This window comes from Eumetopias jubatus, unplaced genomic scaffold, assembly GCF_037043125.1.
Source record: "Eumetopias jubatus isolate StellerSeaLion01/CBP00866 unplaced genomic scaffold, mEumJub1_p1.0 scaffold_8, whole genome shotgun sequence".
Lineage (NCBI taxonomy): Eukaryota > Metazoa > Chordata > Mammalia > Carnivora > Otariidae > Eumetopias > Eumetopias jubatus.
In genome coordinates, this window is record NW_028274814.1 from 18,095,658 (window position 1) to 18,122,270 (window position 26,613).

The following is a 26,613-nucleotide window of genomic DNA, read 5'->3' on the forward strand; positions in this document are numbered from 1 at the left end:
ACAGCCCATATCACAGTGAGCACTGAAGTTTACATATGCTCCTCATGACCTATCAACCCTCAGATGCAAGTCGCTCCAATTCTCATTCCTGCAGGTCCAAGGAAACCTCATACTCACACACTGAGAACATCATTCAGGGGGAATTTCTGCTCTTTTCATACCATGTTCTGCACAGCAGGCATCTGATAAATGTTGACTCAAAATAAACCTTAACTAAGGGTGCATCTTTCCAGTGTAGGGATATGAGTCATTGTTAACTGACAGGTGGAGACTTTTGGCATGGAGAAAAAGGGAGTGTTCTGCTCTCTACTCCTTTGCCTCAGTAGCTCCAAGGCCTACCATTCTCCCTTCCACAGCAGACATTTACTACCCAGGGAGGGTCCAGGGCATCGGTGGTCTGCGTTCAGGCATTGTCAGCAGAGAGGAGAGATCATGAATTCTAGGTATTATTATTAACCCTCCCCAGATGGTTAAACTTGAGACGTGAGGGGAAAACGACACACAGCCAAGGTTAAAAATTAAAACAAAAAGTACAGGTTATGCATAAAAAAGGATCCTCTACTCCAGTAATTCCCAATTTCTGGGTCACAGAGCCCAGGGGAGCCCTGAAGTTAGTGCAGGATGCCTGTGACTTCTTTCTTCTTTAAAAAGGTTATATTTATATTAGAAAAGGTTGAGCGGCATTGCATCCACGCACGTTACACAAGTGGGGCTACGTGCAATGCTAGGTCACAGCAATAAGAGAGAAGAAATGATGTCTCAAGGTGAAAATGCATGCGGGCAGAAATTCAAATCCTTTTCCTTACTTCCTTAACATGCAGAAAATCTTTTGCTTCGAAGGAGATGGCCATGCCTGGCACTGGAACATCATCTTCGTGGGCTGCACTATAGCTGACATTTGTCCGAACAGCAAATGCAACGGGCTTTGTCTAAAGAGGGAAAAGAAAGGGAGAAAAAAGTAAAAAAAAAAAAAAAAAAAAAAAAAAAGAAAGAAAGAAAGAAAGAAAAGAAAAGAAACAACCAAGTTCCTCTCTTTTCTCCCCATGATACCACCCAACATACACTGAATTATCTACTGTCGTTGTTTTCTTCCACCTGCGTCCCTTCTCACAAAACAGCTCATTAGTATTCACGGCACGGGAAGTCTTTGCGCTGCGCACCGCATACCACCCACTTCTGAACTAGGGAAAGGCCACTGTTCTCTCTGAAAGCACTACATGTCATGAAGGTGAAGATGAAGTCCCGAAACATGTGTTCACAACATAATAGCTTGTAGCCACCGGAAATCAGGAGACACACACAGAAGGATAAAGTGCCCCGTTCTTTGGTCTCAGTGAAAAAGACCTAGTAACTGCCACTCCCACCCCAAACAGCTACTTTAATGAATAATGACATAATTCTAGAAGTACAGTGTTTGGGGTGAAAAAGAACCAGAGACTATGTCTAATTCATGGCTGCAGGGAATTATGAAATCAATGACCTTTAATTCTTTTTTTTTTTAAGATTTATTTATTTGAGAGCAAGAGAGAGAGAGAGAGCACAGAGGGGAGGGGCACAGGGAGAGGGGAGAGAGTCTCAGGCAGACTCCACACTGAGCGCAGAGCCTGAATCAGGGCTTGATCTCACGACCCTGAAATCACGACCTGAGCTGAAACCAAGAGTCGGACACCTAACCGGCTGAGCCACCCAGGTGCCCATCAATGACCTTTAATTCTATTATTTTTCATCCTTGAGTTTGGTCAGCCATTGAAGATGGCCACATGAATTAAGCCATCCTTCACTATTTGATGCTTTGCAAATTTACAGGTTAAGTATTTGTCCTCTATCTAGGCAATTCCCATTTATCTACAAGGTGAGGAAAAAACAGGTAAGCGCAGAAATGGTGAAAAGCGGTATTACTGTCTTAACTGGCATTGTGTTTTTTCACACTGTGGGCACATGGACTTTTTCTGAGCAGTTTCTCCCTACTGAAGGAGCTCTTCTTTGGCCTGGCTTGTCAGGGAGGAAAAATGGGGATTTGGAATAAAAGCCCCTCTTTATTTCCAAATGTTCCACAGTTAATCTGTTCACAGGATTGTTGTCTGGGTTGAGGACCAAGCTAAGAGCCAAGAAGTCACTCAGATCCATCCACAATATGCAGACTGAGAAAGGCTACCACATTCTGGATGAAGGCACAGTAGACACAGAGTGGACATAGGATAGGAAATCTGATCCTTGGTATCCACTACCATCTTTAATGACATAGAAGGTGCTTTTCCTCGAATGGAAATAGGGAATTTTTATTTTTTATTTTATTTTTTATTTTTTTTTTAAAGATTTTATTTATGTGACAGAGAGAGACACAGCGAGAGAGGGAACACAAGCAGGGGGAGTGGGAGAGGGAGAAGCAGGCTTCCCGCGGAGCAGGGAGCCCGATGCGGGGCTCGATCCCAGGATCCTGGGATCATGACCTGAGCCGAAGGCAGACACTTAACGACTGAGCCACCCAGGCGCCCCATGGAAATAGGGAATTTTTAAAAAAGATTTTATTTATTTGTCAGAGAGAGCGAGCACAAGCAGGGGGAGTGGCAGGCAGAGGGAGAAGAAAGCTGCCTGCTGAGCAAGGAACCTGATGCGGGACTCGATCCCAGGACCCTGGGATCATGACCTGAGCTGAAGGCCGATGCTTAACCAACTGAGCCACCCAGGCACCTAGGAATAGGGACTTTAAAAAAAGAAAGAAAAAAAAGTTGCCTATAATTCTACCACTGAAACACAATCCTTTTTTTAATTTTTATTTTTTTAAATTTAAATTCAATTATTTACCATATATTGTATTATTAGTTTCAGAGGTAGAGTTCAGTGATATTCATCAGTCTTATATAATACCCAGTGTTCATTACATCACATGTCCTCCTTAATGTCCATGCCCCAGTTACCCCATCTCCCCATCTTCCTTCCCCTCCAGTAGTCCTCACTTTGTTTCCTACGATTAAGAGTCTCTTATGGTTTGTCTCCCTCTCTGGTTTCGTCCTGTTTTATTTTTCCCTCCCTTCCCCTATGATCCTCTGTTTTGTTTCTTAAATTCCACATGAGTGAGATCATATAATTGTCTTTCTCTGATTATTTCGCTTAGCATAATACCCTCTAGTTCCATCCATGGTTGTTGCAAATGGCAAGATTTCATATTTTTGATGGCTGAGTAGTATTCCACTGTATCTAGATTAACACATCATCTATCCGTTGATATGTCTATGGACATCTGGGCTCTTTTGATAGTTTGGCTATTGTGGACATTGCTGCTATAAACATTGGGGTGCACGTGCCCCTTCGGATCACTACATTTGTATCTTTAGGGTAAACACCCAGTAGTGCAATTGCTGGGTCGTAGGGTAGCTTTGTTTTCAACTTTCTGAGGAACTTCCATACTGTTTTCCAGAGTGGTTGCACCAGCTTGCATTCCCACCCGCAGTGTAGGAGGGTTCCCTTTCTCTGCATCCTCGCCAACATCTGTCGTTTCCTGACTTGTTCATTTTAGCCATTCTGACTGGTGTGAGGTGGTCTCTCACTGTAGTTTTGATTTGCATTTCCCTGATGCCAAGTGATGTTGAGCATTTTTTCATGTGTCTGTTGGCCATTTGTATGACTTCTTTGGAGAAATGTCTGTTCATGTCTTCTGCCCATTTCTTGATTGGATTATTTGTTCTTCGGGTGTTGAGTTTGATAAATTCTTTATAGATTTTGGATACTAACCCTTTATCTGTTAAGACATTTGCAAATATCTTTACTCATTCTGTCAGTTGTCTTTTGGTTTTGTCGACTGTTTCCCCTTTGCTGTGCAAAAGCTTTTTATCTTGATGAAGTTCCAATAGTTCATTTTTGCCTTTGTTTCCCTTGCCTTTGGAGATGTGTCTAGCAAGAAGTTGCTGTGGTTGAGGTCACAGAGGTTGCTCCTGTGTTCTCTAGGATTTTGATGGATTCCTGACTCACATTTAGGTCTTTCATCCATTTTGAGTCTATTTTTGTGAAACACAATCCTTGATAAAGCGATGGTGCTTCCATTTTTTCCTTGAAATTTCTTTAAATATTATAGATTTTACTCCCACAGCCACAATCATATTTCATTTTCCAGTTTTTAAAGTAATATACTATTTATATGATATGCTTTTTAAATATACCATTTACAAATTATTCCAACTAATTACCTTTTTTTGCTAGGTAGGTTTATAATTTTTTTTTCACAAATATTCTACTTTGAAAGAACTTTATACAAAAAGCCTCTTTCTATTTAGAATTCTTTCCTTGGGACAGATTCCCAGAGGTAGCATGAGTAAGCCATGAGTTACCAAGACTTTCTTAAATTCTGTTCCAAATTACCGTCCAAATGGGCTGCACCATTTTAAACAGCAACCAGCAGTATATGATGGTGCCCTTTAAATGAAGACATAGTCTTAATCAGACTTGGTTTTACTGCTAGAAATAGGATTTTCTTGAATAGATCTTTCCATTATTCAGGAGAGTTTCTGATCACAAAAATGTAGATCCAAGGTTTTTGTTTGTTTTTGTTTTTTTAATGTTAGCATGGTCTCTCATTTCCCTCAAGGTCTTTTATTCCTTGGAGGATACAAAGTTTAAGCATTGCATATGTGTTTTCATCTCTAGAAGACATAAATTTTCAACGTACAACTCTACAGAGGATCCTGTGAAAAATCTCCTGTCTTTTATGCATTAACTTTTCAAAGACTGCAGTCCTAGGAAGAGGAAACACTGAAACACAGAAAAACTGAAGGTGTGGTGCAGGTTAGTATATAGTAACAGGGGCCACAGATAATAATTTTATGTTCTGACAGTCTAAGACATAAATACAGAATGTTCCTCCTTGCTTGGCTCATGTTTGTAACCAATACTGCTCACATTAGATGTGGAGCTGTATAGGGGAATCAGCTGTATACAACATACGAGGAGGAGAGAACAGTGGAATCCCGTCCCTCAGTGTTTTTACTACAGGAACTCTCTTTCTAAAATCAGAATGGACAACAGTGAAAGTGAAGAGGAGAAACAAGGCTTTTATCAAAACAAAAGAAAAAGACTCCAGGATGCGAACCAAAAGGGCCAAATGATGTCACCTTTGGTTCCCTGACCTCCTTTCAGCTCTAACTCAAGCAGCGCGCCTACTGCGTGGAAGACATTTTCTACATCAATTCCGTTCACATGGGTTCAGGAACAGGGCATTTTAAATGGGCCTGGATTTGAGCTCTGATTCTGCCATTTATCAGGTGAGCAACCTGGGCATTATTTCTTACCCTCGCTGAGCAATGTTTCCTCATGGCTAAAATGAGAGTAATAACACCAGTACGGCAGCATGATTATTTCAGAAAATGCACGTCATGAGGTATGGGAAATCCTGCCATTTGCGATGGACTTGCATGGACCCCAAGGGCATTACGCTTATGAAATAAGTTAGACAAAAGCAAATACTGTATGATCTCACTTATATGTGGAGTCTAACCACCACCGCCCTACTTCCCCCGAAAAACCCAAACTCTAAAAATATGCACGCACAAGGCCAGGCCAGTGTTCGGAATAGAGAGTGCTCAACAAATGGGCATTTGCAGGGCACCTGGGTGGCTCAGTCAGTTAAGCCTCTGACTCTTGGATTCGGCTCCGTCATGACCTCAGGGTCGTGGGATTGAGCCCCGTGTCAGGCTCTCGGCTCAGCAGGGAGTCTGCTTGAGATTCTTTCCCCCTCATTCTTCTCCCTCCTCTGCTCCTCCCCCTGCTCACCCAACTCTCTCTCAAATAAATAAATAAATAAATTTTAAAAATCTTAATAAAAATAAATGGGCACTTGCTATACACCACAATAAATGCCACACCTATATAAATGTTTGCCCATATTCACCCGTCTTTTAAGGCCCCACGTGAACGGTTTCGTCTGTGTTCTTCCACTCTGACGCTCCTCAGACCAAACTAGTTAAGAGAGTTGAGGACCTGCCATATGCTATAACACTAAATGACGATCACATTCGAGATGGTTTTCTTTTCTTTTTTTTTTTTTTAAGATTTTTATTTATTTATTTGACAGAGAGAGACACAGCGAGAGAGGGAACACAAGCAGGGGGAGTGGGAGAGGGAGAAGCACGCTTCCCCCTGAGCAGGGAGCCCGACGCAGGGCTCCATCCCACGACCCTGGGATCACGACCTGAGCTTAACGACTGAGCCCCTCAAGAGCCCAGGTGCCCCTCATGATGGTTTTCTCCAGTGTGCATTCTTTCGTACTATCTCCTACACGAGCACACGGTATGGCTTCCCCAGATCTGTTTGCTTCCACCGTCCCATCTCTTGAATTCTCATTTTCTTTCATGCTTCTGCCGTCCCAACTCTTGAATTCTCATTTTCTTCCACAGTCCTCAGTCACAGAGGCGTTCATTTTTTTAACCAACTTGGAAGTCCCAAGGGAACATGGCTTAAGGAATCTTTGAATGTTTATCCCATGAAACCATCATTTTTTTAACCAAACATACCCTGCTTTCAGTGGACACCCGCGCATCCGGCCTGCGCGCTGCAGGGTCCTCACAGGACTTCCCCTTTTCCTCATTCGGGCCTCTCGGCCTCACTCCCATTCACATACACACTTTCAGCCCAGAAGGAAGCCTTTTTATGGTTTTTCCAGCATTGCTTCTCTCCTCAGGGCCCCGGGACGTGCTTCGGCAGCCCGCAGTAAGAAGGGAGCAAGGCAGAAAACACACATGCAAAGTGGCCCGTAGCCCTAGGTGGGGTCCTAGCAGGACTAGTGGGGAACAGCACTTAAATACCAACTGAGACTGAGATCTGGAATCACCCTCCTCCACAGAATCACTGGGATAATAAGTTGACTGGGAGACCATGTGATCCTTAATTCCACTTTCTTTTGACCTCACTAATACCCTAAGAACTTTCTTTCTCAGGCCAGTGCCACAGCTGGAGTCTAGTGTTGCTGGATTCCTGGCTCACTTGTTTTGTGGCGGTGGAGGCCACGGGAGGTAGGGGAATACCGTCCTACCAGTCTCTGCTTCTCACTCCCCTGGGGCCACGTGACGAGGTGGATGGATTCCTTTGCCTTTTTTAGTACCTTCTACCCGGTATATGCTCCATAGCATAAGGTGGTTGCTAAAGCCCTCTCATTTTGTAGTCACCTTCTTGGCACACAGAATTAAAAGTTTGCTGCACTTCAGCTGTGAACTAAAGCTGAACAGATTCTTCACTCAGTAGGTACCAATCTGTAGAAGAGTAGAGCATCTCATCTTCCAGAGTAGCATGCACAAGTGCTTTCAAAAGGCTGTGTCACTTCACCATAGTATCTCTCTCTGGTCTGTTTTCAAATGTGTTTGAAAGGGGAGATGAATAAATAATACAGATGTAAAGCAATTCTACTCTTCTCCTCCATGTCCTCCTTCATCCTGTACACGGCACGACTTAAAATCAAATTATAAGAACTACAGAACGCCTGAGTGGTGTGCTGTGTATTATGCAGAGACTGGCACATTTCTTTTAATCCCAGCAGCAACTGGTTTTCCCAGATGAGGGAAATGAGGCTCAGAACAGTTCTCCTAGGCCACAAATAATGGAGGGGATATTCAGACCCAATGATCTCATTCTAAAGCCTGAGCTTTCTGCAGCCCTGGGCTGCCTTTCATTCAAAAGGGTACGTTGATGGCAATTTTAGAGCACTTAAATGTCCGGGTGAAATTCTGAACACTTGAAAATTGTGCTTTACAAAATGCTCAAAAATCGACTGGGACAGAAAGAGGTAAAAAAAAAAAAATCAGGCCAAAGTCTGCCTTGTAGTGTCATTTAGTCCATTTAAAAAACAAAACAAAACAAAACAAAACAGGTAACACTGAGCAGTTTCATGTGTTAGAACTACAAACTGTTCGGGGCGCGTGGGTGGCTCAGTTGGTTGAGCGTCTGACTTTGGCTCAGGTCATGATCCCAGAGTCCTGGGATCAAGCCCCGTATTGGGCTCCCTGCTCAGCGGGGAGTCTGCTTCTCCCTGTCCCTCTGCCCCTCCCTCTGCTTGTACTCTCTCCCTCGCTCTCAAATAAATGAATAAATCTTAAAAAAAAAAACAAAAACTGTGGGCATTTACTGTAAAGTTCATGTATTTCTGCCTCTTTGCACTTGAATCAATTTGTGGTCCAATAAATCAGTAACAATGTCAAATCATGATTTTTGTTTGTATACGACTTTTCTCTCTTCTGTTTTCCACAACATATAAAAACTCTATTTCATGCAAAGAGAATTAAGATATTAAAACATATGTGAGGCACCTGGGTGGCTCAGTTGTTAGGCGTCTGCCTTCGGCTCAGGTCATGATCCTAGGGTTCTAGCATCGAGCCCCGCATCAGGCTCCCTGCTCCGCGGGAAGCCTGCTTCTCCCTCTCCCACTCCCCCTGCTTGTGTTCCCTCTCTCGCTGTGTCTCTCTCTGTCAAATAAATAAGTATAATTAAAAAAATAAAAATGGGGCGCCTGGGTGGCTCAGTCGGTTAAGCGTCTGCCTTCGGCTCGGGTCATGATCCCAGAGTCCTGGGATGGAGCCCCGCATCGGGCTCCCTGCTCAGCGGGAAGCCTGCTTCTCCCTCTGCCACTCCCCTTGCTTGTGTTCCCTCTCTCAGTCTCTCTCTGTCAAATAAATAAATAAATCTTTAAAAGATAAAATAAAATAAAAAGAAAGAAAGAAAACATATGTGGTTTCGAGGCTTTCAACAAAGCCACAAAAGAGATTGAACAGGGAGAGCTGAAAGACCACAGCTATTATATTATAGTACAATGTACTATATATATATATATGTATATATATATATGGAATATACTATAAAGAATATATATATAAGGAATTTATAATATGTATACTATATTTGAAAAGGGTAAGAAAAAGTCATGCAAAGTTCCTTATGATAAAATGTTTCCTGGATTAACTTTTAAGGATTTTCACTGGCCTTACAGTTACTCTTGGGAGCATTCTAACTTTGCTTTGCAAGTTTATTACTTTTGGAAAGACTCCTTTTCTATGCTGCTGTATCACCAAAGATGCTTTGGCTCCAATCGTGGAAGCCTGGGGAGTTTCTGTCAGTTTACAATCCCAGGGTAGAATTCTTCTGAGTGATGCCTACACGGAGTTATTAGTACAGCTGAGTGCTGAAGATCCAAACCACCCGGTTTCACCACCGCCTGCCCCAGGTCCAACCTAGCCCCACTACAGTCCAGCCTCCTGACCCAGAAGGATGGCCCCCCAACATCTCAACCCTCCCAACTGTTCCTCCTCCTCCTCTGACTTCTGCTGTCTAGCCTCCCTTAAGGTCCTTCATCCTGCTGCCATATGCTCTACTGTGCTGAGGGATGGATGCCGGAATCTGGTTATCCACAGGATGTACGGAAACCCAACTAGCAGGTGCAGGGGGGGTGTTCATGCACAGCTCTGGGGCCACAGGACTTGCTTTTTCACATAACCAAAGGAAGCTGCGTTAGTGCTCCAGAGGCTGGGCCAGTGACAGCCCACAGGTTCTCGTTAGAGATACGTTTGAGGTTTACAGCAGGAGCAAATTTTTATATTTTCACAACCTTCTGGAATCATAGACCTAAGGCTATCAGGACAGTTATTCTAAGTAGGCGATAATGAACTTAAAAAAATCTGTTTCAGCCCACTTCTGGGAACATATCCAAAGGAAACAAAAATACTATGTTGAAGAGATATCTGCACTCTCATGTTCACAGTAGCATCGTTTACAACAACCAAGCCAGGGAAACAACGTAAGTGTCCATCGATGGATAAATGGAATATTATTCAGCCATAAAAAGAAGGAAATCCTGCTATTTGTGACAATATGGACATAATACCTTGAGGGTATTATGCTAAGTAAGATAAGTCAGACAGAAAAGATGAATACCATATGATCTGACATGTAGCATCTCAAAAAAATAAGCAAACCAAAAACTCTTTGGTCATAAAGTAACAGTGATAAAACAGATTATAGCAAGTTTGTGGCACTATTTCTAGTTTTCTTCCTAGACAACGACTTAATGAGTTAATAATGAAACCAATCATATTAATGGATACAACAAAATGTTTATTAAAAACGTGCTAGTGGTAGAGTACCTAGTTAAAAAGCAGAATGAAATTCACTCAAAACAAACTTCTGGTCGTGATTAGTAGAGTTATTTGAATTTTCATGCACTGATTTCTTTTTTCTTTCCTTTCTTTCTTTCTCTTTTTCTCTTTCTTCTTTCTTCCTTTCTTTCTTAAGATTTTCTTTATTTATTTGTCAGAGAGAGAGCAAGCACAAGCAGGGGGAGTGGCAGAGGGAGAAGCAGGCTTCCCGCTGAGCAGGGAGCCCGATGCAGGGGCTCGATCCCAGGACCCCGGGATCATGACCTGAGCCAAAACGGACTGAGCCACCCAGGCTCTTCTTCTTAATTCCTTCTTCTTCTTAATATAAAGATGCATTTTACTATGCTCAATAGCAAGGTAGGTTTTTTCCACTTTCATTCTGAAACTGTCAATATCTAATAACATAAAAGAAAAATCCATAGTCTATATGTTTTAATGTCTATAATGGATTTGTCTAAGTATTAACTACCCCCAACTTGCAATATTTTTAAAAGAAATTTAAAGAAAAGTATGACCCAGATACCTATTATGAGACTATAGAAAAGAGCTTAAAAATCAAATTGGATTTTTGATCTACTTTCTTGTGGTAATCATTTCCTATAAAACCTGCTAATACGCTTCCATAATTAAAAAGGACTCAAATGGGAGGGTCACCATTGAGTCTCACACACGAAATCCGCAGGAACTGAAGGGATGGTAATGTACCTTCCCGAATAAAATCACAGCTGTTTTATTTTTTACACATTAATACTTCAGTGCCCAGTTATTCTTCCCTGTACAACTTGCTACTTTCAGTGATAATCAAAAATCCTTCCCATATAGAATGAAAATCTTCTTTATTTGATTCCCTTTACATACAGGCGGAAGGTTCTACAGCATGTTGTAAAAAAACAAAAATCTTGCCTTGAGCCTTACCAATCATTGCACTTTTAAAAAATATTTGCCTAATTTATTATAAACTACCAAGGGGAGTCTGGGAATTCCTTTTTTTTTTTTTTTAAGATTTTATTTATTTGAGAAAGAGCACGTGAGAACACAAGCAGGGGGGAATGCCAGAGAGAACGAGAAGCAGGCTTCCCACGGAGCAGGGAGCCTGATGCGGGGCTCGATCTCAGGACCCTGGGGTCATGACCTGAGCCGAAGACAGATGCTTAACCGACTGAGCCGCTCAGGCGCCCCTGGGAATTCTTTAACAGCCAAATATATCAAGTCACAGTAATAAAAAGAATGTAACTAATTATGTATTCTGACCACTGAACATTGACTCTGACTGAATAAGCAAATCATCAGATTTGTCACAAGATAAAATTTACATATGCAGTTAATGGATTTGAGAAATTTCAAAGTCCTTCTCTAGAATTGATTCCGTTAATGAATATTTTAAGAACATGTTTACTATCTTGAGTCCCTGCCCCCACATAGCTTATTTTGTATTCTAGTAGAGGGGATCTCAAATAACAAAGTAGAAAAAAAAAGTTACGTGAATAGAGAGTAACCACGGGGTGGGGGGGGTGCAGGGTGAATAGGCAACATGAAATGGGCACTTAGGGAAAACCTCTTTAGAGTTCTCATCCATTCATTGTGTGTCAGGCACTGTTTGGGACCGTGAACAAGAGAAACTAAGATTCGCCTGCCTTCTAGGAGTTTACATTCCAGGGGGAGACACAAGGCATAAATAACAGACATCACAGACAAAGTATATGTTCAAAGGCATGTTGTAGAAAAAGAAAAATCAAAACAAGGTAAGGAAAACCCGGATGCAAGGGGACAGGGCAGGTGGAGTTTGAAACAAAAGCATGAACGGGGGGAGCGAATGCAGATATGTGAATTCAGGCAGAGGAAAGTGGCAGAGGAAGACAAGCTCTGGCTGAGTGGAGGGAACCCGGGAAAAGAACAAAAGATGAGGTCAGAGCTCTCAGCTTTGATGTGGCTTTATCAGGTCACAATCAAGATGTTCAGCTTTTACTCTAAATGAGATAAGTCACTGGAAGGTTTTCAGCAGCAGAGTGATGCAGTCTGGTAGGTTAACAGTACTATGGTGGCTGTTAATTGAAAAGAGCCTTTGGGAGCCAGAACAATTAGGCAAGAAAAAGAAGTAACAGACATCCAAATTGGAAAGGAAGAAGTAAAACTGCCACTGTCTGCAGATGACATATTATATAGAGAGAACCCTAAAGACTCCACCAAAAAACTGTTAGAAATGATAAACCAATTCAGGGGGCGCCTGGGTGGCTCATTCGTTAGGCGTCTGCCTTTGGCTCAGGTCATGATCCCAGGGTCCTGGGATCAAGCCCCACATCGGGCTCCCTGCTCCGCGGGAAGCCTGCTTCTCCCTCTCCCACTCCCCCTGCTTGCGTTCCCTCTCTCGCTGTGTCTCTCTCTGTCAAATAAATAAAATCTTAAAAAAAAATGATAAACCAATTCAGTAAAGTTGCAGGATACAAAATCAATATACAAAAATCTGTGGTGGTTCTTTATGCAAATAACAAAGTATCAAAAAGCGAAATTAACAGTCCTATTTACAATTGCATCAAAAAGAATAAAATACCTAGGAATAAATTTAACCAAGGAGGTGAAAGACCTGTACACTGAAAACTATAAGACACTGATGAAAGAAACTGAGGAAGACACAAATAAATGGAAAGATATTCCATGCTCATGCAGTGGAAGAATACTGTCAAAATGTCTATACTATCCAAAGCAATCTAAGATTCAATGCAATCCCTATTAAAATTCCAATGGCGGGGCACGTGGGTGGCTCAGATGGTTAAGCGTCTGCCTTCGGCTCGGGTCATGATCCCAGGGTCCTGGGATCGAGTCCCACATCGGGCTCCTTGCTCGGCGGGGAGTCTGCTTCTCTCTCTCCCTCTGCGTCTCCCCCTGCTTGTGCTCTCTCTGTCTCTCCCGCAAATGAATAAATAAAAATCTTTAAAAAAAATATAAAAAAATAATAAAATTCCAATGGCACTTGTCACAGTAGAAATGTGATTTAGATTTACATACCTAATCTATAAATTAGATTTGTAAATCTTAAAATTTATATGAAACCACAAAAGACCCCAATTAACCAAAGCAATCTTGAGAAAAAGAACAAAGCTGGAGGCATTGTGTCCCCCAATTTCAAACTGTATTACAAAACTACAGTAATCAAAGAATATGGTATTGGCATAAAAACAGACACATAAATCAATGGAACAGAATGACTGAGCCACCCAGGCACCTCTGAAACCATAAAACTTCGAAAAGAAAACATAAGTGATAAGCTCCTTGACACAGGTGTTGGCAATGATTTTTTGAATCTGACACCAAAAGCAGCAAAAGCAAAAATAAGTAAGTGGGCCTACACCAAACTTAAAAAGCTTCTGCACCACAAAGGAAACCATCAACAAAATAAAAAGGCAACCTTACCAAAGGGGAAAAATATTTGAAAAATCATGTATCTGAAAAGGGGTTAATATCCAAAATTTATAAAGAACTCACACAATTCAAGAAAAAAATAAAAACAGTCCAATTAAAAAAAATGGGCAGAGCACCTGAACAGACATTTCTCCAAAGAAGACATCCAGATGGCCAACGGACACATGAAAAGATGCTCAACATCACTAAGGGAAATGCAAATCAAAACTACAATGAGATATCCCCTCACTCCTGTCCGAATGGCTAGTGTCAAAAAGACAAGAGGGGCACCTGGGTGGCTCAGTCGGTTAAGCATCTGCCTTCAGCTCAGGTCGTGATCCCAGGGTCCTGAGATCGAGCCCCGCACCGGGCTCTCTGCTCAGCGGGGAGTCCACTTCTCACTCTCCCTCTGCCCCTCCCCCTGCTTGTGTTCTCTCTCTCAAATAAATAAATAAAATCTTAGAAAAAAAAAGACAAGAAATAACAAGTATTGGTAAAGACTGTGGAGAAAAGGGAACCCTCATGCACTGTTGGTGGGAAGGTAAATTGGTACAGCCACTATGGAAAACAGTATGGAGGTTCCTCAAAAACTTAAAAATAGAACTATATAATCCAGCAGTCGCACTCCTGGGACTCCAAGCATTTACCGTAGCAGCAGGTATACAGAAATAACTGTTAAAGGACTCAACTGGGGCTGATTTTTTCTGTTAGAGAAATCAATTATCAGGTGCTTATGCATTACGTACTCAATGCAAGGTTCTGCTACCACAGAGGTCGGGGCCTATAAAACCCAAATGGCTAAATCATTAGGGGACCAAGGTTGGTCTGATCAGGATTTTGTTTTATATGGTTAATATGCATGCGTGCACACACATACACACAGAGAAATGCAGTACACATCTTTCTTTCTGCGTATCAAGAATCTGATCGGGGTGCCTGGGTGGCTCAGTCGTTGGGCGTCTGCCTTCGGCTCAGGTCAGGATCCCAGGGTCCTGGGATTGAGCCCCGTATCGGGCTCCCTGCTCAGCAAGGGGCCTGTTTCTCCCTCTCCCACTCCCCCTGCTTGTGTTCCCTCTTTCTGTCAAATAAATAAATAAATAAAATCTTAAAAAAAAAAAAAGAATTTGGTCACTTTGGATCTGAGGTCTTCAACTAAGGTATGTAAAGGATTAGCAAACACCCATGGAGAAATTTATCAAGTAAGAAATCCCATATGAAGAACATAGACCGTATCAGCAATTTCAGTGAATTCCCTGTCATCTGTGGAATGTATTCTCCTTCAAAAAGAACATACTGGCTTCTTTTCCCAATGAGGCTGTTTCTCCCTAGAGCAGTATCTTCAAAGGCCATAACGACTCCTCCAAGTCACTGGGCAAGAGGCCGACACGAGGAGAATGTGCTTGATTTTATTTATTCTGGGTTGTGAAATGGCGGTCTCCTCACCTTAGAAGGGCAATTACTTAGAAGTAATTTTCGGCTGAGCCAGCCTCTTAAGAAAAGAAGTGTTTATATTTAATTTTACTACTGGTTAGTTTTATCAAGCATGATGACAGTATTTCTCAAGTTACTTGGAAGTTACTGGTATAATTCAGAAAGAATTTTTACTTTATGCTCACTGCTTAAAAAAACAACCACCTGAAAAACTTGTCTTTTCTTCGGTTGTTGTCATGGACTGAATGTTTGTGCTCCCCAACCCCCATCCCCCGAATTCAGATATTGAAGCCCCAGCTTTCAGTGCGACTGTATTGGGAGATAGGGTCTTTCTAGAAGTTGGGTAAAATGAGGTCATAAAGGTAGGGCTCTAGTCCACTGGGACTGGTGTCCTGGTAAGAGGCGAAGGAGACACCAGGCAACTCTCTCTCTCTCTCTCTCTCTCTCTCTCAGGGTGCACACAGAGGAAAGAATGGCCAAGGAAGGACACAGCAAGAAGGGGGCCCTCTGTAAGCCAAGGTTAGTGTCCCTGCCAGAAACAGACCTCGCCAGACCATGACTGAAGACTTTCAGCCCCCAGAACTGTGAGAAAATCCATTTCTCTTGTTCAGGCCACACAGTATATGGTATTTTGTTAGGGGAGCCAAAGCAGAACAGCACAGTTGCTTTAACCAAATCTATATCATGGTTTACATTTCTAATAAAAAGCACAACTTTAATCTACATTGTTTTGACATAAAAGTCATTCATAACCAAAGAGTGTTTCTTTATCCAAAATTCAGAGAGAATCAGGGAAATGTCAAGTCAAAACACACAGACAGACACACACACACACACACACACACACACTTCAACACACATTTACTTAACATCTACTTTGTTTAAAATCCAGCACTGCGTAGGTCAAAAGACAGGATGGTGCAGGATTCAGGGTCTCCTTCTCAAGCCTGTAAAGACCCCAGCTGGGGAGCTGGGTGCCTCCACCAGACCCAAGCGCTTTAGCAAGGGCAGCAGAAAAGTCTGGCTCCCTGGGGGGGTGGGTTCAAACACACCTGCTCACTTTCCACCTTTTGTGTAGTTGCGGTTCGAACTCCTGAATAGCTACTTTCTGTTTGCTTACGTGCTATACTGAACCTACCTAGCTGTCCCATGTCTTAGCCAGTTTTCTCCAAATTTCATCGTTTCCAGTTTTCTTAAAGTGCAAATATTAAAAAATAAATAAATAAAAAGTGTGGTGATGTCAACAGGGACCAAGGCCCATCATTTTCTGAAGATGCCTCAGTCCACAAAGTGCAGCCTGGAAACATCCAGAACCTCTCGCACAAGTGGTTTGACATATTGCCATCAAGCTCGTGCTATGTACTTTTATTCCACTGCAAGGACAGGAACGAAAGAATTAAGACAAACCAGCAGTGGTATCCCTTCTAAAGTACCGCTTTGCATTTAAGCTGTTACAGAAAGGTCTATTCCGTACTTAGAAAATTATGCACTACAAAGCATTTCCCAAGAAGCGTTCTACACAAATGCAAGGAAAGCCTTGACAAAGTACAGGCTGACAAACCAGGGGAGACATAGTATTTTTTTGTTTTCATTCTGCAATCTTCACTTCCTTCTCCAACAGCTGCAGTCTTCACTACCCAAGTCCCTCAATTCTAGCAACCCCAAGTTATGCAAGTTGGCTTGTGTTTATTTCGTTATTGTTTGTATCACACTGCGTGCTTTGTTTTTCCTAAACAGAAAACATGGAGCCAATGATCTCTGTGACCAAAACCAAATGTTTTGGCGGAGAATAAATGTGTACAGAGCTGTGGGTAGCAAGTTCGAACGGGAGACCCTGTCTGATCCTTCACATGGCTGTACCACCAGCCAAAGTAAAGCTTTGTGACCGCCTGGTACCGTCCTCGAGAGGGCAGGACAGGGTGCAAAGGAGGAAAGCAGAAATCAGCTCTGATGTGTGAAAAATTCTGTAACAATGACGAATGCTGAATATCGACCGGGTTGTATTTTTAGATTTTTAGAGGCAAGGTTACCAGTTGCACATCTACAACTAAACTCTGATAATAACTCGTGTTAAAAGATAAACTGAGGTGTATGAACATGTTCAAGATTGAGTCTGACCAAACACCGAGTCAAACCAGGCAGCCCCGAACCACAAGCAGTTGGGAGCACCCCACCCACAGGAGCTGGGGGGAAAGGCTTTTATTATAGAGAAGACACAGGAGCAAAGCAAGGAAAGGGATTGGCTACAGCTTAAGTGGTTGCCTTATCTGCGAAAGCCTAGTTGGCTATGAATGATTGGTTTGTTGCCCGGGATACAAGTGCATTTATAGGAATCGGCTCTGGCTTGGTTTTGGGGTGCTTTCATAGGTTACCAAGGCATTAGAGTCACCCCAGTCAAATGGCCTGTTTAATTACTTTAACACTTGTAATGACTCTACAGACCTTTACTAAATGCATCTTAAGTATCTGCTCAAACATCTTCAGTCAAATCAGGGGCCATTTCCCACTTCCTAATGGCCTTCTGCAAGTCGTCTTTAGAGAAAGGAGCTGGCTACTGAGTGGGAACGTAAGAAGGAGCACGGTTGACTTACTTGGGCATCTCTGTGGCAACAGAAAGATATCTTTCCATGCCATTTTTAATGGTCGCCTGTGTCTATACCCACTGACTAAATAATATGTCCTACTTAACCAATTAGATGACCTCTAAGTTCCCCCATAAAGCAGAAGGTGAGGCAGAGTGTTTACAGATGAGTAAACCCAGGGAACAGAAGGAGACAGTAAACCAAAGAAGGAGCGAAAGAAACTATGAGGGCTCATTACTGACTTGGCCGCTACTAGGAATTGCTTAATCCTTCCGACGATCCTCTGGGAAGCCACATAAGCCAGGTCTCGGACAATCTGACAGAAAGAGTGTGTTACTTAACCTCGTCACTGGTCAAAGGTGTTCTGGCTTTGGTGTGACCCTCCTGCGTCCACGTACTCTGTGACAAGCACGGTCCAGCAGGAGAACATCTCGTGTCAACAGGGAAGAGCTGAGTGGGGTGAGGTGAACAGGAAGTGAGGTGCAGAAAGAGCCCATGCAGATGGACTGCCTCAGAGATGGGGCTGGGGGCATCTCATGGGGGTGCATCAGAAGTCCTTTTTTTTTTTTTTTTTGCTATTTCAAATATACATTATCTTAGTTCAGGCTGCTATGTAAAGTACCATAAACTGAATGGTTTATAAACAACAGAAATGCCTCTCTTACTGTACTGGAAGCTGGGAGTCTAAAAGGAAGGTACCAGCGCGGTCAATCTGGTGGACGGCCAGTGGTGGACGGTTTCAGTGGTGGACGACCATCTTAGATCTCATCATTTTATCATCATGTGGTAGAAAATAGGGTGAGAGAGTTTCTGGGGTCTGTTCTCTAAGGACCCTAATCCTGCTCCTAAGAGCTTCACTCTCATGACCTAATCACCTCTCCAAGGCCCTTCCCTCCTGATAACCTCACACTGGGGGCTTAGAATTTCAACATACAAATTCTAGGGGGGACACAAACATTCAGTTCATGCACACATCTAAAACTTGTTATCCTTAATTATTTCCTCTGATAAATGCTCAGATCAAGAGGTGTTTATATCCAAAAAGTGTGATATAAATCATCAAATTTCCCTCCAGAAAGATGTGCTATTTCTCTTGCCTACTGACAGGGGGGAAAAAATACCTATTTTCTCTTAGCCCCGACTATGAATCCAAAGTCTCAAGATGATAGGTTGGAGAAAACCTTTGAATTCTGCTTCCTATGGTTTATAACTACTTACACTTGATAGAATTCACTCAGTAATCAAATAATTTCCTCTTTAATTCATCAAGTATTTTTTCAGTTCCTCTATGTGCAAGGTTCTCTCTTTAGGGGAACACAGATTAACAGGAAAAACCATCTCACGGTTTTGCTCTGTGAGATGGATATCCTAGCGGGACAGAAATACTGACATAACAACATTATTCACTGCAGTTGTGATAAGTTTTACAAAAGGGATGCATTGATGTGATGGTACTTACCAGAAGGCTTAAATAGAGGGACTTCCCTTATTCTAGAGGTCAAGGAGAACTAGCCTTTTGGTAACCCAGAGAGAAAAAAAACCCCACACCTCTAATATTTTAAAGACAAATTAAAAATAAATTGTGATTCTCAGATAATTTGAGTAATTTTTCAAAATCAAGCAAACATAAACTTGTCCAGGTCAGCACTGGCCCCTTCAAGAAGGTGTTCTTGGAAAAAACTGTGCATGTATTCTAGAGTTGTTACCATTGTTTGAAAATTATTTAAAGTTCATTTTCTGAAAGTGTCAAATAAAAAATATGACATTTTGAATGCCCTTTATATTGATATCTCATTTCCTCTGAGGACAAGTTAGTTTTTCTGAAACAGCCCAGAGTCATTCAAAGCCAAGTTTAATGGATAATGGTCAACCTGAGACATAAATTTTTTACATTACAAACATTGCTTGACTGTAAAAGTAATGTCTTCTTTCTGTACTTCAATACATCGCCTCAGAGGACAGTCCTAGCATTCTGTCAACACCTTCTGAAAGAAAGTTAGTCCCTACCATGGTTCCCCAAAGTTTTCTTAATTTTTTATGCTTCCATAAGCCATCTTCTTGGAATTTTTATTAAGAACTTCAGGTATGCCTGGAGAAATTTCTTAGCACAGGACTGTCAAGAGGCTGGATCATAAGCTCTGTGGTTATTTGTGTTTATTCGTAGCAGAAAAAAATCAAAGAGTTTCAGTAATAATTTATATATGTTTCTATCTACCCCCACAAAATCAAGTATTTCTACTTTTAAAAAGAAGTGCTAAATACTAACCACAATTTTGAACACCCAAACAGTCACAATTTATAGGATTTTTCTCCCCTCCAGTGTGCAATAGAAGAATTGGGAGAAGTAGTAACAAAGAAATGATCTACTTTTTACTTCTTTCCTTTTGTGCACCTTCCTCATTTTATTTCAATTCAGGTATGCTAAGTTTCCTAGATTTGTTTTGGCTGCTAAGTAATTTATAGTGCACCTGGGGAAGGAAAAGCTTTGAAGAGTTGTTTTTGTTTTTGTTTTCTAAATGGCTTTTTTTTTCTCTCCAGCTTTATTAAGATATAAATGACAAATCAAATTATAAGACATTTAAAGTTACTACATGATGATTTGATACACACACACAGTGAAAGAATTTCCCCCAAGTTAATTAACAATCCATAACCAGGGCGCCTGGGTGGCTCAGTTGGTTAAGCGACTGCCTTCGGCTCAGGTCATGATCCTGGAGTCCCGGGATCGAGTCCCGCATCGGGCTCCCTGCTCGGCGGGGAGTCTGCTTCTCCCTCTGACCCTCCCCCCTCTCATGCTCACTCTCTCTCAAATAAATAAATAAAATCTTAAAAAAAAAAAAAAAACAATCTATAACCACCCCCCATATTTATCTTTCTGAGAACATTTCAGTTCTGCTCTCAGCAAATTTCAATTACACCATACAGTGTTATCAACTGTAGTCACCATGTTATACAATTAGATCCTCAGACCTTATTCATCTTATAACGGAAAGTTTGTATCCTTTAACCAACTTCTCATTTCTCTCCACCCTCCAATGGCTGCTCCTAATGGGCAGGCCCTCTCTGAGCTCCAGAAAGGCTACTGATAGTCCAGAGGGAAATTTTAATCTGGAACTTTCTACAGACAACACGATAATTAAAAAAAATGAACCCCCTCCCCCATAGAATGAAAAATGTGCCCCGTGTAGCTTGTTGCAACATAAGCACGGTTACATATAAGTACATTATTAATGGTATGTTGCACAGTTTTATATTAATTGTCTTTTGTTCCTTCTACGGTTGCGTGGCTCAGAAATCCTCTCTCCTGATCCAGTACAGTGCTTCCTATGCTCACATGTCAGGGCTCCCCCGGTACATCTCTGCCAGGGATGGTAGCTTTTGTCTGTTAAGTTCCTTATTACTAACAGTAGCCTGTTTGCAGTCGCCTGAACATCACTATGAATGCACACTTTAGCAGACTTATACACAAAAAGGTGTTTCTTTCCTGTGTTCTCTCAAAAACAAAATAGAACAGAGCAAAACAAAACAACCTCCCTGCCACCACCCTGCAAATCCTCCTGACATCAATTACTCAGAAATCGGACAATGTCTTTCCTTTCTATTGTGTGGCCCTTCAGCTCTTCACCTCCTGCTCTGTGTTCTTCCTGCATTTCAGGATCTGTCTGCCTCGAGCTTAAGAACAACCAGATGCAAAATCCATACTCTGGTGGAAAGACAAGCTTCCCAACCGGGTCAGACATGGTTAAAAAACACGAATACCACTATCGGCTGGGCTCCCAACTAACATCCTCTCCTGTGTTTTAAAAGACCAAGGAAGTTGACTGCTTATGCATTTCATGTTCAATATCAACTGGCTACACCAACATGCCACCTATTTTTCACTGTATACATTTTAAATCTAACAAGTCCTAGAGAACATCACAGTTGGACACTGTTCGGAAAAGAAAATTAAAACCACAAAAGTCGGGACTCCGAGCTGTGGTTAAATAGAAGTCAGTGGGTTTCCCCAGAGGGTTCTGGGGAATGCAGAACAGGATGCAGTCATTGTATTATTGAGAAGGCCTGGGGAGACCAGCCTTGGCCATGAACTGGTTGCGTGACCCAGCACACGTAAACCCTTCTAAGCCTGGTTCCCATATCTTAAAGAGGGTTCTGTGAATCAGAAGCAAGCTGGAACCATACGTCACTCTCAGCAAGGAGCCTGCACAGAGAAACATGCAAAAAATGGTGACCATCAAAACAGGACGTGACAGAGGCCCCTTCCTAACCAATTTTGAGTTCTGCCAGTCTAGTACCAGCAGATAAATAGTAAGATCTGCTTATGGGGTGGGGACAGGGGTGGTCAGGGAGAAACCAGTAAGGCACCTCTTGATCCAGAGGGCAATAATTATAGCCATACTCATAGGATGTGGTCCATGGATGAGCATGCACCCCAACATTTAGCAGGAATCACCAGGCTAATGAAACCAACATTGAGTTTGATCTTTCAAAAGGCAAGCTGGATGCTTCCTGTGCTTCAGGGCTACACGCTCATCTACGCAGGCTGTCTCTCCAGGGACTGTGAGCCGTTGCTGAGTAAGAATGCATGAATGAGGAAAACGCTTGGTGAGTTGACACCCTCACCTTCATGCAGCCTAGCAATCCTCACTGATTGACTAATGGCATCTTAGTTCAGGAGCTTGACTAAGCACCTGGCTTAGACCACGGGCCCTGAAAGTCACCCTGCCTCGCAAGGTGTTCAGATTTGCCATGTCCCCCCTGCCCCGCCCACCCCCCCCCCCGCCCTACCAGGAGAGCTTACTAGAAGTCTCATATAGTTTTTAAAAAAGGCTCTTTTTTTCTATTTGAGAAATTTCAGGGAGATATCTGGAAGCATATGTTTCATCGTCTTGACGTTGAGAGCTCAAAGAGCCCTTCACAACTGAATCCAGCCTTCTCGTTTTAAAAATGAAAAGATGCAGCCTGGCAATTTTGGGTCTCATTCAAGGTCAGAGATAGCTGCGTGGCATGGGGCTGCATCGGGGGCTCTGTGCTCCGCATCCAGTGACACCCTGGTCCCGCTTCAGATACATGGAAAACACAACTGAAACCCCGGGAAATGATTTTTAACTTTGCATGGTAGTTTTCAATTGCTATTTTACAGCCAGGAAAGGAGAAGTATTTTTAAGCAGCAGGAACCACCGAAAAGTCAATCTCCCTCTCCACTTCGGCTATTTAAAGCACATTACGTTAATTGTCTGTGTGACTGAGTTACAGATAGGAGAAGGCACACATCGCTGGCACCACCTCCTCGCACACCGGGGCACCAGATGAGTATTGACTGATGGCTTCAGACACTAATAAGTCCAGAGTCTGTTCCTAGGAAAATGCTTTGCATGAGTCATTAAGGCTATTTTAGGGCTTGCTGTCTTGAATTGAATGTAAACTAGCGCTGGTGATTCTGAATTTAAATGTGGTTTCATTGAGGGAAGGGGAGAGCAGAACATATATTGTTTTCAAGGCTTGGGCAGAGGCACTATGTTTTTGAAAAAGGACTGATGGTACATCTACAGACTTGGATAACACATTACTCTTATAAATTCTTTGAATAACAACCCCAATATTGATTTTATGTTTATTAATATATTAACTTAAATCAAAAAATATTACTACACAAAGCATGCATGTATTTCCATTGTGGATGTATCATATCCTAGTAAACCAAACAGAATCACCTGTGATACTTAAAAAAATAAATAAATAAAGGTGCGGGGGCGCCTGGGTGCCTCAGTCAGTTAAGCATCTGCCTTCGGCTTGGGTCATGATCTCAGGGTCCTGGGATGGAGCCCCGAGTCAGGCTCCCTGCTCGGCAGGAAGCCTGCTTCTCCCTCTCCCACTCCCCCTGCTCATGCTCTCTTCCTCTCTCAAATAAATAAATCTAAAAATAAATAAGTAAATAAAGGTGCTGAGCCCCACCTGAAATGTCTTGCACTGAACTGCCAGTGGGTGGAGCCAAAACATGAATATTTTTTACTGATGGCCTTCAAAAGCACCATCATGGTTGACTCTCAGGCATGTGTCTTCGATGAGGAACCCCTGACAGCAAAGAACAGCAATGCAAATTCTATTGTGCTGCTTTCACACCTCCCCATGTTCCTGGAGAATGGAAATCTCCATTTGAAGAGGGAAATGTATTCTAGAACAGTGATGCTCAAACTTTGTTTTGCATCATATTCAAACACTGGGGGTGGAGCCTGTTAAAAATATAAGTGGCAAGTCTCACCCCCAACCTAAAACACTGCATTTTTAACAAAGCTATGAAGAATATTCAGAAGCACACAGAGTTTGAAGACTAAAACTTTCTGGAAGATTTCTGAAAAGGCCACTTGTTTTCTAAAAATGGAACTGAAAAGAGTAAACCAAGAAGTTTATTAAAGAGACGTCGCTGTGTCAGACACAATTTTAAACCAGACCTAATTTAAATTAAGGTCACCGAAGCTCTTCTATCAACTCCCCACACCCTCACTCTTGGTGTTAACATTAGGTTAAGGAGGTGGCTTACATCATAGAACCACAGTACACAGGGAGAGCAGAAGGATGAGCTGAATGCGAATAAACTGCAACTCCTTTTCCAAAAATGGTTCAGCCCGTCAATTGTGGGGTTTACGATGACTGAAAAGGAAGTGAAGCTAGGAAGGTATGTTCCACCAAGAGAAAACGGAGGAACCTAAATCTCAAAGGTGCACGCATCTGAGATCCAAGAGCAGATGTAGGAGGAATGATGGTTGTGAAGCAGACAGAGAGGAATGGCTAGTTAAGCAGAGAGATTCTACAGCTGAACAGGTCTGGGGTGAGACATATTTGTTACTTTATATGTAGGTACTCTAAAAGCAGTTAAGCAGAAAAATACGTGGTGATGTCATGATGTTGGATGATTGGTACATGACCTCTGTACAGGGACTTATAATTCTTAAGATGTCTTTTTTTTTTTAAGATTTTATTTATTTTTTGACAGGGAGACAGAGAAAGAGGGAACACAAGCAGGGGGAGTGGGAGAGGGAGAAGCAGGCTTCCCGCCGAGCAGGGAGCCTGATGCGGGGCTCGATCCCAGGACCCTGGGATCATGACCTGAGCTGAAGGCAGACGCTTAACGACTGAGCCACCCAGGCGCCCCTAATTCTTAAGACATCTTGACCAACATTTCATCATTAGCTACATACATCCTTCCACGTAATCATTTCTTCATCTCAACTGTAAACTGAAAATTTCAAGATCTCTTCTGAGTCAAATGTCAAATGCTTTCGGTAGATAAATTAAGTATTACTACTTCCATTTGCATGAGGAAAATCAGATGGCAGGCTCCAATCAACGTGGTTATATGTGGTGGGAGACTGGACCCTAACCCATAATTCTAACTCCACTACACCATAATTTCTGCTCCAAGTTTAGGCTTTCTCTAACAAGGGCTCTAGGGGAAGTGGAAAATCCGGAGGCTTACAATAAGGGCAGTTTAACAAGACAAGTGGCACCAGAATCATGATTTCCTGTCTTGGAGAACCTAACAGTCACTGGAATGAATCGTTAAGATGTTAAAATAAATATTTTAATAACATGTTGTAAGGAAAGGTAGCTCCTTTTTTAAATCATAATTTATCATAATTCCTTCATTTTAAGGTCTTGCAGGAACATTCATTTGACAAACTTTCCACCGATGACATTCCATACCTTACATTTGGCCACGGTCCATATGCGGGACTTGAAGCAGTTTCCAACATGTCCCTGAAACTCCTGTTTGGAGCCAAGAGAAGGGAATCTCTCATGCTTGCCTCACACATTCATACCCTTTCTGTCTTGCATGCCTGTCTTCTTGACCAGATTTAAGGGGAGAGGGTGTTCCCTTCATCTCTCTGTTTTGCCACCGCCAAGCCTCCGCACACCAGTACCCCTAACACTGTGTGCTAGACACCAACAACACCAAGCTAGACACTTATAAGTCAGTCATGGGGAGTGAAGAGCCACAGTGTCATAGAATCTGCTGAACTATAAAATTTTGGTGAATAAACTGAAGCAGACCCAGAGAAGGAGAAAAGCCAAAGATAAAAATTCTAAACCATATATTATTGTATCACAGCCTTGGCCATATTTGAGAAGTTTATATTAGTGGATGAAACACATATATGTATACATAAGTACATACATAATACACACAGACAGGGTTGGAGACATTTTTAAGCATATGAAACAAAAGTACTGAACATTTATTTTTAAAAACCCAGTAAGAACTATATTCACAGCATTACTTGGCTTCCTCAGTATATCATTGGCATTTTACCCCCAAAAGATGCTATCTTCCACTGAAAACCTTAAGCTGCATTTTGCATTTATGTTAAGGCCATTCATAAAATTCTGAAGTTTTTCTTCTGCATACTCTTTAAAAAACAAACAAACAAACAAACAAACCCCTGGATTCTTTTGCCTAGTACAAGCATCTGGCTTCCTTGAATAGAAGCATTTCATACACATATTTCCAGGTAGCAATTCTTAAGTTAGAAACTTTATGTAAAATGGTCATTTACTAAATCACATACATTCTTGATTGAAATGGATTTATAAGCATGACAAGGCAGAAAAAAAAAAGGACAGCGAGAATATTCTTTGTTTAAGTTGTTGGGTTACGTACAAAAGTGAATAGAACCAGGTTTCCTAACCTCTAGGTACCTGTGATTTGTCAGGGTGGAAAAAACTGAATATAAGTAAGTACAGATGTGATTAAAGAGGTTTTAAAATAAAGCATGGGGGAATTTAGAGAAACCATACTAACCATTAAATTTATTCTTAAAAGGAGCCAGATATTCTTGCCATGGATGTAGTTTAGATTTTATAGTGATTACTGGCTCAAATCATGCAAATTTTATTGAACCTGGTTTGTTTGTTTAGAGAGTGAATGTGTGAGCAGCTTTTGGGGGGTGGGGGGTTGGGGCAGAGGGAGGGAGAGAGAATCTCAAGTAGACCCCTGAGAATCTCAAGCAGCACAGAGCCTGATGCAGGGCTTGATCTCATGACCGTGAGATCATGACCTGAGCCAAAATCAAGAGTCA

At 42.0% G+C, this 26,613-nt stretch overlaps 1 protein-coding gene across 2 annotated transcripts in view; it reads right to left on the reverse strand.

The window, feature by feature from the left end:
* Positions 1-26,613, reverse strand: part of CACNB2 (calcium voltage-gated channel auxiliary subunit beta 2) — a 123,805-nt gene that overhangs the window by 39,095 nt on the left and 58,097 nt on the right. For both annotated transcript variants that reach the window (XM_088025794.1, XM_028114180.2), the window contains exon 3: positions 807-929. In XM_088025794.1, the coding sequence (XP_087881920.1) occupies positions 807-929 (123 nt within the window). The remainder of the gene's footprint in view (positions 1-806; positions 930-26,613) is intronic.